Source organism: Orussus abietinus, unplaced genomic scaffold, assembly GCF_000612105.2.
Source record: "Orussus abietinus isolate OABI.00-Male unplaced genomic scaffold, Oabi_2.0 scaffold7, whole genome shotgun sequence".
Classification (NCBI taxonomy): domain Eukaryota; kingdom Metazoa; phylum Arthropoda; class Insecta; order Hymenoptera; family Orussidae; genus Orussus; species Orussus abietinus.
In genome coordinates this window covers 1,164,315-1,174,475 of record NW_019394453.1, presented here as the reverse complement: position 1 = coordinate 1,174,475, position 10,161 = coordinate 1,164,315, and the positions used below count along the sequence as shown (strand labels likewise).

At 39.5% G+C, this 10,161-nt stretch overlaps 3 protein-coding genes across 3 annotated transcripts in view; 2 read left to right on the top strand and 1 right to left on the bottom strand.

The window, feature by feature from the left end:
• Window positions 1-1,174: 1,174 nt before the first annotated feature.
• LOC105704226 (sorting nexin-30-like) lies at window positions 1,175-3,851 on the top strand. Its single transcript, XM_012433276.1, has 7 exons — window positions 1,175-1,455; window positions 1,561-1,716; window positions 1,778-1,888; window positions 1,969-2,133; window positions 2,208-2,403; window positions 2,482-2,756; window positions 2,833-3,851. Exons 1-7 carry the CDS (start codon window positions 1,294-1,296, stop codon window positions 3,190-3,192), a joined length of 1,425 nt encoding a protein of 474 aa, XP_012288699.1. The 5' UTR covers window positions 1,175-1,293; the 3' UTR covers window positions 3,193-3,851.
• Window positions 3,852-3,903: 52 nt separating this feature from the next.
• On the bottom strand, window positions 3,904-8,130 carry LOC105704225. The gene is made up of 10 exons (XM_012433275.2): window positions 7,957-8,130; window positions 7,533-7,651; window positions 7,024-7,269; window positions 6,838-6,953; window positions 5,374-6,759; window positions 5,045-5,251; window positions 4,783-4,892; window positions 4,492-4,706; window positions 4,105-4,355; window positions 3,904-4,034 (listed from the first exon to the last, which is right to left on the bottom strand). Exons 1-10 carry the CDS (start codon window positions 8,119-8,121, stop codon window positions 3,952-3,954), a joined length of 2,898 nt encoding a protein of 965 aa, XP_012288698.1. The 5' UTR covers window positions 8,122-8,130; the 3' UTR covers window positions 3,904-3,951.
• Window positions 8,131-9,360: 1,230 nt separating this feature from the next.
• LOC105704139 (abnormal cell migration protein 10) overlaps window positions 9,361-10,161 on the top strand; it is a 144,541-nt gene continuing 143,740 nt past the window's right edge. Inside the window, exon 1 of the mRNA XM_012433110.2 lies at window positions 9,361-9,572. The gene's annotated coding sequence lies outside the window, so the exon portion shown is untranslated. The remainder of the gene's footprint in view (window positions 9,573-10,161) is intronic.

Here is a 10,161-nt window from a genome sequence, read left to right as displayed (position 1 = left end):
GCCGTATGCGGTAGGCGCTATCTGGCGCGGTAGGTGCTATCTATCGTAACGGGAAGAAGACGGGGCAGAGTTAATGTAGCTAGAAAAATGGTTTTCTAAAATGTTATGATAAACGGTGAATCGGTTTCAAGATTGTGCCCGTATGAATATATGTTGCACATGTATGTTATATCAGGCTAAGTATTATATATATGTAACATATATATATAATACTTGGACCTAATGATGATTGAATGATTTGCGATAATAATTCAACGATTAAAGATTTTACAATTGGCCTGGATTTAATGTGAATTTGTTACCATATATTTTATTAAATCGGCTAAGTTCTAATCGGTCTTTGACTTTAATAAATCGATTTAGAATGTTCAGCTTGTGAACATGCTATTAATAGCAGCGACGTGAATAAAAATGATGTTCGGTTAACTTGCAAGCCATTCTTATTTGTTGATTATTTTTATGCATCCAAATAATTTAGTTAGATTATAATACCCTAGATAATATATAGCACCGTTTTAAGGTCTGGTTCTACAACTCGAGTTAACCGAAGTTCAATTCGTTTACACACGGTTTAAACCTACTGTAAATCAATTAAATTCCGATTAACTCGAGTTGTGAAATTGGGGGGTCTATTACGTAAAGCAAATTGAGCGAAAATGTGAAAAATGAGTAGTTCACGGTATTACGGAACAGTTTTGGTGGTGAAAATGCGAAACCATTCATATGAATTGGCTCGATATAAAGTTTTAAGCGAAATGGTGAAGCATAGACTCGAGTCCTCTTCTTTACTTTTAACGGCTTTTCATCTTCTCGTCTTTTCTGCCTATAACACACTACCTCTCAACAATTTTCGATTTACAAGGTATCTACCTTTATTTAACAATATTACTAGACTGAAAGTGCTAGTGATCTCGGTCTTTCATATAGCGAATACGTAATTCGGCGAATAAACCCACGTGAGATGAAAGTGCGAGAAGTGAGAGCGCACGTCAAAAATACGTAATAGACGCCTAGTATTCACATCGAAGTATTTTATTTTACAGTGAAATTAGATGTAACATTGTGATTGGTCAGATATATTGCGGATCTAACCGAAACACCAATCAGGGTACCCTATTTTACTTTAATACCTGACATAATCCGTATCGACGTAAACATAGTAAGTGCAGAGAATTGAGAATAGAAAGACGGAAATGGAATGTTTTGGAAAGGAACAGGTAATCCCTTCCACTCGATAAGATTGTTGTCAATAATCCGCTCTCGGTTGAAAATAAATAGGAAAAGTGGGGAAAGATGATGACCTCAGAAAGTGAGGTGGAAACTCTGGAAGCCAAGGTGGCAAGTGGAACAGCCGTCCTAGAAGTCAGCACGATGGCTGCAGGTGGAATAACGAAGCAGGAAAGTCGGGAAACGGATCTCTTTTCAAACTACAGCACTTCGGCGGAAGGCTCGGTGGTAAGAACATAACTTTGAATTATTAATAGTTTTTCGTTCCTTTTTCTAAAAAGGTATTCACGTCGATGCATTTGTCAACTAATGGTGTAATAACTTATGTTTGAGGTTGCTTCACCGTCCACGGATAGTTTCTCCACTCTTCCTGAGCACGACAGCTCAGATTTACAATTTGATTCCCGAGACCTACAAATTAAAGTTGATAATCCGCAGAAACATTTAGAAACATTGGAGACTTTTGTAACATTTCGTGTTACAACCAAGGTGAGTATATTGGTTAAATTGTACATAGGATATGTGTACTTATCAAGAAATTGTTTAACAGACTTCTAGGCCTGAATTCAGTGAACGGGAATACATTGTTCGCAGGCGTTACAATGATTTCAATTGGTTGCGCCAAAAGTTGGTCGATTCATATCCAACTCATATAATTCCAGTGAGTTATTAGAGAATCCGAGACAATGCACTATGGTTAAATTCGATATAAATGGAATTTTTTGTGTTTATTTTAAACAGCCAATACCAGGTAAACATACGCTGCTTGCCCAATTGGATCGTTATTCCAAGGAATTTATAGCATCCCGTATGAAACTGCTACATATATTTATGAACCGTATTGCCAATCACCCAATTTTAAGTTGTGACCAGAATGTACATATTTTCCTGTGCGCTAAGCCAGCCGTAAGTATTCATCATTTCTTGAAATAAACATTTGGTATGGATACATAAAAAGTGAATTAATAATGTCTGTTTAGGAATTCGCTGTGCACCGTAAAAACCATGGAAATGTCTTTGTAAAAGTGACCGATTCTTTACAAAACATAGTAGGTGTTTATACTCCAAAGCGGCGTCATGTAGAGTTTGAACGTGTCCGAGATTATTGCATATCGCTTAGAGAAAAACTGCTGACTATAGACAAAATTAGTAATCGCATGTATAAAGAAAGGCAGGGTAAGTAATCTTCTACAAAATAATTGTGCTGTGTTAATTTAAAAAATTTAACATTTTTGTTAATATGGTATTCTCCAGACTACTTATGCGTACTGCATCAATTGCATCCAATATTTACACTGTGGGCTACCTCCGAACCTGAACTCTCCCCTGTATTACTTGCAATTGCTAGGGCAATTGAAGCCAATGCTACTGCGAACCAAAAATTGTTGGACTCCACTACGAGCGAAGGTCGCGATTACATTGCTTACGTAGATGCAGTGAAGGATGCATTAGCGCGACGTGATTCCATGCAAGCTGAATATGAAATGACTGTTGAAGAATTAGCAAAATATCGAATCGAAAAGGATCAGGTTTGTTAAGAAATTACTTTCATATTGTCTTACATGGAAATGCAACTTGTAACGTTGTCCTCTTGTAATCATGCAGTTATTAGGCATATCCAATGGATCAACGATGTCACAAAGTTGGAGTGGGTCATTATGGAAAGGGGAATCACGAGACGAGAAATTGGAAAGACTCGGGCATACCGTGCCACGTTTGTCGAAACGCGTTGAGATGTTGCAAGATCGCGTTGAATGTGCGAACGAAAACTTACGGAGCGACTTGGAACGATGGAACATAGAAAGACGCAGAGATTTGAAACAAATGTTGGCATCTATGGCCGATCGGCAGATTGTGCATTATCAACAATGCATGCGTGCCTGGGAAGAAGTACTTGCTGGATTGAAACTCGACGATGTTGCATCGAATGGTAATGAAAATACCACAGTTAAGATACCGCCGTAAATTCTAGCTCCTTAATTATTATGATTCAGGGTTCCGATATTATTTAAACGCAGTTCCGAATTTGTGCAATTTAAGCCACAGATCGTTTACTGACACCGGTGGTACCTCTTGCATAATATAATTATAGAACATTTTTCATAAAGATGGCTCATTGCATTAAAAAATAGAAAATTTGTTAAAATGCAATTAACCATTCATTTATATACCAAGAATGCAAGTAATGTGAATCTCTTAATTTGTAAGTGTATTCCAGATATCCGTGCTTGTTGTCAGTTGTTTCTGCTCAAGGATCATTGTATGTCGCATTAGCATTTTTCGAAAATTACATCAACGTAACTTTACAATCAGTTCGATCATGGTACTTAAAGGACAGACTATTGTTTGTAACAGTTATTTGATCAAAGTATCTTTTTATCTGTAAGATGTAAGATTATACATTCCTAAGGTCTTGATAATGTGGAAATGTACAATTTTTTACAAGTTGCAAATGCATTTATGGCGATCCTTGTTTGCCAATTACATTCCGATATCTAGTCGAACTGCATGGCAGCTTTTCGACAAACACGTCCTATTACCTGCATACTTGTCCAATAGCTTGGTAAGACTTGTTGTAAATGGTTAATTCTTTAGGAGTACCAATAAACTATCATCTGCCTTTATTCGGAGAATTGTAAGTGGTTAAATCCATTCGACGACCCCATTGTGCTTATGTTAGAATTAATAATTTATTTATTTGTATCATTTGTTGGCAACCGCCGGCTACACTAAGGGAGAGTTTGGCAGGGACGTGACATAAAACTCCACCAGATTGTCTAGATCCTGTAACCTGATGATGGACTCGCCTAAAACCAACACAGTATTAGAAGAATTTCGGAAGGATATTGTAATATGTATTTTGGAGAAACAACCGACCTGACAAAGTTATTTCGTTGTGCAAAAATCGTACCGTACGCGCATACGGTTGTTGAATCTTCTTTCTCAGTGCTGGTGCGATCACTTTTGCTGGATTCCACACTGGACCACGAGTAATTGAATCTTCAAGCAGTTTTGACGGTTTTGGTTTCAGTTCTAACATTGGCAACACGTCTGTTATTCTGTATTGGTTTGTGTCTATGTTCCACGTGAACTTGCAGCCGACGTCGTATAGCTTCCTTTCTTGCGAACTAACGATGAGAATTGTTACGAGTTTTTGTGGTCATGAGTGTAAAAGACGTAAAGTTTTAATTAACTAGTTTTATCTTTATACCAGACCTTGAGACCAGGAACGAGAAAAGTGCAAGACGAGATAATTATACTCACCATTGTGTTGGATTGCAGAGTTCGCTGGCTTGAATTTTCATAATAAGCAGGCATATCACGTCACCACTAAGTGAACATACATCGATTATCTCTATATCGTAATCACTACAGTGCCAGTATTTTTTCTTGAATCTTGTGCAGATCCAATCGGCGATGTGATGGGAAAACGTTTCGATGTCGAAGCTGAGCTGGTGTACAATCACGCAAGGTACCATCTTTGATTAAAAGTAAGAGAATTATATCTTTGTAGCCAGATATGTGTGTAATCAAGTAGAATGAAAACGAACTTACCATTTTTTCTGCTTTACTATTACTAATCATTTGCATTTGTGCGTACCCAGATCCGTGAACATGTATTGGCAGTACGCATTGATAGCTAACGTAACCACCAGTCTCGTCGTCTGAAAAATTATATTTTTTCCAATTAATAACGCTATTAGTAGTGCAAACGAAGTAACATGTTTTGTATCTTAAATATTTGTACAAATTGATTATTATTGAATGTTAGCTTATTGCAAAAATGTGAAGAATCAATAAGAATGCTGGAATTAACCTTCTACATCGGTAATGACAGACACCATTTCGTCATCCATTTCTATGTAACTTCGTTTGAAATGTGCAGTGCATTTTATGGTGGGATATTGCAACGAGACTTTAGGGACCAGTGGTGAAGCATTTGAGCATAGTTTACTGGAACGATCACGATACATCCCACCATTCGGAAGTTGGTTTTGATTTAAGGGCCTCAGCACACATTTTTCTGCCAAATGAGAAGTTTTGCGATTATTATAATTTTTACGGCGCAGTGTATACATTTTTAACAAAGATTAAAATATGAAAGATGGTCATAACACGAATGCTATTCACAGGTTAATAGTTTACCGCTGTCAGTAGATTGGAAGTCGTTGGATGAATTGTTATCTTGAGGATTGGATTCACTCGTCTCGCTGTGATCCGAGTCCAGGCGATGTTTTCTAATATTCGGCAAGGGTGAGGCAGACGGAGAGGTCACTTGTAGAGAGCAACCAGGGTGTTTGGACTGATCACGTATATGTTTGAAAGGAACTATATTCTCTGCATCCTCGATTTCGTCGCAAAATTCATATTTCTTATCCGCTAGTCTACGTTTCCGAAACGAGCTGAGTTTCTCACAAGTTTCTTGAGACTCGTCCGTGAACTCGTAAGCTTTTTCAGCCTCGAGGATGAGTTTGTGCGTAGCTCGACCTCTGGGTTGAGGAGAGGGAAGAGTAGGCGGTGGGGAATGAAGGTTTGTTCGTTTGCGAGGACTGGGGTGTCGTCGAAAAGATCTTGTAATACGTGGTGTCATTAATCGGGGGGTACACGAGGATGATGGACTTACGGAAAGAGCATGTAGCGAAGGGTTTACTAACGTGACACCGATTCCAGTTGCGTCCTGTGACACACCAGGTTGTGGGGAGTTGGAACGTTGAATACGCATGTTCCCATGACTAGATTCCGAATTACGTGTCCTCAGGATGTCCGAAGGTGGATTGATTATTGGCGAGGACCACGTGAAAGATCGAAGATCGGACGGCAATCTTTGTGGCGTTGAGCGTGGAGAACAAGAGGGATGCTTCACTAATGTTATCGAGTCACTACCGATACTAAGTTCCTGGGAGAGATCATCGCAAAAGTCCTGCAATATCTTATCTCTGACCGATATTGCTTGCTGCTCTCCTCGAGAGCTGATCGCATTTGTACCACGGCACTTGCAATCATCCACACATTGACACACTTTAACGCTTAAGCTATCACTAGGCTTACTAATATCACAGATGTAATCGCTTTGATCACTGCTTGAGGTATGCACCAGCAAATCGTGTCCTGTTTTCTCTTCGCACTTACTCGTCTCGTCGACAAAGCTTTGTTCGTTAGGTCCATCACATTTGGGTGACCGTTCGACTTGTCCATCGGATGTACTCAGTTTGTCGTCCAAGCTTTCAGAGCACTCAGTTTTTGCATCGTCTGCCTCCTCGATGTCACTTGTTACATCTAAAGGTACTGTGTCAGGCATTGTAAATCCTTGTTTGTCAACGGACTTTTGATTTTTAGTCTTTAAGAGATCCAGATCTACCCTAAGGACGTGTAAAAAGTTCCCTGTGTTAACTACGACATGGTTCCAGTACTTTAAACACACTGCGGCCCGAAAACGCGGGTATGGAGAGATAACTTCATATGTCGTGTGAACTGTAAGTCCATGTTGTAAGCAATTGCAACGAACACCACTGTCCCAACTAGCAGCCAATTCTGAGAAGGAATGGTACAATTATGATAGTACATAAATATTCACAATAAATTAATTCACAATGTTTCAAGTAACTGTACCTTCTTCTTCGTAAGATGCGGCAACTTTTAGGCAATCTCTGCAGTTTTGGAGGGAAGGTACAGTTGTTATCGTTAAGTATGCTCTATCCGTTGGCTGCAATTGCAACCAGTTAGTACTGAAATGAAAAATTTTTATTTTAAACATAAACTTTTATTTTCTTTCATTAAACTTGAAGCAAAACTTACCACAGACCATGTATGACTAGCTTACTTCTTTCCATTGGCCATTGAGATATAACTATAGTAAGCTCTCTGTAAATGGTATAGTTACCAAATAAGGTAACTTCGGCAACTTTACGGGAGACGTGATTAGGGGTAAATGCCCACCAATGCAATAAGTATTTGTACATCGAACTATTACCACTGACATCCAGGCTGTACGTGTAGGTCAATAGAAACTGACCACATTGTGTCAGCCCCATAACTATATGCCTTTGTGAAATAAATAAAAATTTTTATATAAAAAACGTGTTAATTCAAGTTGAATCATTTAACATGTGCACCTTTTAAAGGAATTATTTTCCTACTTTTTTTTATGCATGAAAGAACATTATTACAAATTTGCATCGCATTTGTTTATAACTATATTAAATGGTTAAAATGACAATGAGGACTATTTGTTTTGGACTAAAGTTTGTGAAATGTACTTAGAAACAATTGATATATTAATGAAAAAAATAAAAATTAATACGTACCCTGCTTCAAGAGCATACTTGGGAACTACCTGAATAAGCTGCAAATGTCGCCATGGAGGTACATTTATGAACATTCTTTCTTCTGCTGCATAATTATGAATCGATAGACAACCTCTGATCTGCAAGACGTCGAATGCAACGTCAGAACACATAAAAAGTAATATACTCCAACAAGTAATATGAGCATAAAAATTAAATTTCTTATGAAAATAAAATTACAAATAAATGGGGTTTAAACTAATACATTGAAAAAGAGTATTATTATACTCAATGAAAAGTGAGTTAAAGTTTTGAATTTCTATGAAACGTGTCAAATTCGATTCACACGGCATTTTATTTCCAATGGAACATGTCAAGTGCATTGACAGATTTGGAAGGCTGTCAGTTCAAACAATGCCTTCGTTGTTTGAAGGTTAAGTCTTACCTCTCGCGTATATAATTTCTGCAAGAAGTGTCTTTTATTATTCCAATGAGACGTACAAGGCTTCTGGCCTACGACAACGTATTCCGAAGGCACCTCGGATGAAATATCAGAGAAACAATCATTGTAACAATCTGAGGTAGTGTCGGAAGACGATGCGTCCGCCATTTTTAAATAACCTTTACCACTTGTGATTTCACGCCGAAGGCTGTGAAAGAATGATCAATAGAAGGGTCACGGATATGTATCTTTACTCGAGCATCGGTATATTCCATGGATATAGTACTAGAGAGACTGGGTATTTGCCCGCGAGGTTGAAGCCGAAGGGGGAGCAGTCGGCCATATTGGCATGTTCAAATGCCGAATATCACAAAGCAATCAAAGTACTAATTTAAAAGTCACAAAACGACCAAATTGAAAATGTTCAATTTGGTCGTTCTCCAAAAACCATTAACGTTCCGTGTGGCTCGTAGTTGCAAGGTAAAATCTGGGAAGTTGAAGAAAAAAAAAAGCCCAGATGAACCCGTTGTTTCGTTCTGAAAAAGTAATGATAAAAGAACGATGACGTATGTTAAAATATACCTGTAATTATCTATTACTATTAATTGCAGAGAAAACGATTAAAAACTTAACATAAACTACATAATTACAGCTTTGAATTTTAATTTTGTTATTTCTTTTTACTTTCAATGTAAAAAGTAGAAAGACTTATTCAAATCTTGCGCCACGTTTTGACGCGGTAATATGGCTGCCTCCCCGTCTCGCTCAGACCATGCATATCTAGACCTCGCACTGGATCTCCCACTCCTAGATTTTCAGTAAGAAGAATGGCTTTAACTGTGTGGGTGAGTCGTCGGGACACGTAGTATATTCGTTTACCCCTTCCTCTCCTTGGTCCCGTTGCGTGTCGTGACCAAATTCGCAATACAATGTCTCGAATCTACCGCGTAATAAGGAGCTTGGATAATGCGCTATAGATGGCTACATGTTTCCCGAGAGCGAGTGGCTCGTTACAGGAGAAATTATCGATAACTTCCCAGGAATTTCTCATCGTTTCTGACGTAACTTACCGCGGCTAAAATTCTATTGGTTCTATGTCATAAATTTGCAGCATTCGCCATATTTGATAAGTAATTTATTGACATTCTACGATATTCTCTACGATAAATGATTTGATTTACGCAATATACGTGAAAATCTCGAGTAACGCATCATTATCCATCACTGCTAGCTCGTTAGTATATCGTCGATCGATAATTTCGGTCTCTTTGCGCTTATCGGTTCCCGGGACTATCGCAAGATGGCGACGGTGGCGCGCGACCATTGCCGAGGGGAGAGGGCGCGTTCGATGAAGGCATGCGCGGGTCTCGCCGGATCGGACACGGCAGTCTGTGCATGGCGGTCCGAGGCTACTTCGGGTTTACTTCCTTCTGGCCTTAGGCTTCGTGGGACCTGCTGTCCGCGAGTGCGAACCGTTGCGGCCCGCGGCACTCCCGTCGCCGACGTCGGGAACTACCCCGTCGTCCCGAGGGCTCCGTTGCTCCAGGCAACGAGTCGCGTCCCTGGTGCAGTGTGACAGTGACCCGCGGATCCTCCTGGAGCACTGTTCCGCCGCGCCGGTGAGTAATCGACATTCCCTCTCGTCGAGTCTACTCTCTCGCCTTTTCTTCTTTCCAGCACCTCAGCGAAGCCGCGCGTTTTCAATTAACCCCCTCGAGCGTCCGAATAATCGAAAAATCGATCTCTACGTGTGCATCCATGGCATGAATCGACTGGCGAAATCACCTCTCATCCAAACCAGGGATAGAAATTCGACGCTGGTTTCGACTATTCGATTTGAACATTTCTGTACCCCTTTACCTTAACTCAATTTAGTATTTTACCTCCCATAGGCGCAGAAAATGTTTTCGGGGGAATTTCTCATATTTGGAGGCATGGTAGCAGCTTGATTTGTCGATAATTGGTAGATGATGGGAGCTGTTAAAGGGACGAGGAATATAGAAAGGGCGAGCGGGAGTAAGTTACAGGACTCAATAAATGTAATCAATCGCGATTTTGAAGCGTCTCTATTCCTTTAGAGGCGGAAAAGGGATTTGATGGATTTTCGTGTGCCTTCCAACGAGCACTTTTGCAGGCATTTTTCGCTTAGAGATAGTACCGGTCTCTGCGTCGAATTTTTCAGACTTCCACTTCGAACTCGTAAGTTTT

What these genes read in the sequence shown, in the direction of transcription:
- LOC105704226 (XM_012433276.1), top strand. Translation starts at nt 1,294, where the DNA reads ATGATGACCTCAGAAAGTGAGGTGGAAACTCTGGAAGCCAAGGTGGCA. An exon ending in TCCTGTGCGCTAAGCCAGCC is followed by an intron (nt 2,134 to 2,207) that starts GTAAGTATTCAT and finishes ATGTCTGTTTAG; the next exon opens with GAATTCGCTGTGCACCGTAA. An exon ending in CATGTATAAAGAAAGGCAGG is followed by an intron (nt 2,404 to 2,481) that starts GTAAGTAATCTT and finishes GGTATTCTCCAG; the next exon opens with ACTACTTATGCGTACTGCAT.
- LOC105704225 (XM_012433275.2), bottom strand. Translation starts at nt 8,121, where the DNA reads ATGGCGGACGCATCGTCTTCCGACACTACCTCAGATTGTTACAATGAT. An exon ending in ATAGTAAAGCAGAAAAAATG is followed by an intron (nt 4,707 to 4,782) that starts GTAAGTTCGTTT and finishes TTTTAATCAAAG; the next exon opens with ATGGTACCTTGCGTGATTGT. An exon ending in CAACGAAATAACTTTGTCAG is followed by an intron (nt 4,035 to 4,104) that starts GTCGGTTGTTTC and finishes TGTTGGTTTTAG; the next exon opens with GCGAGTCCATCATCAGGTTA.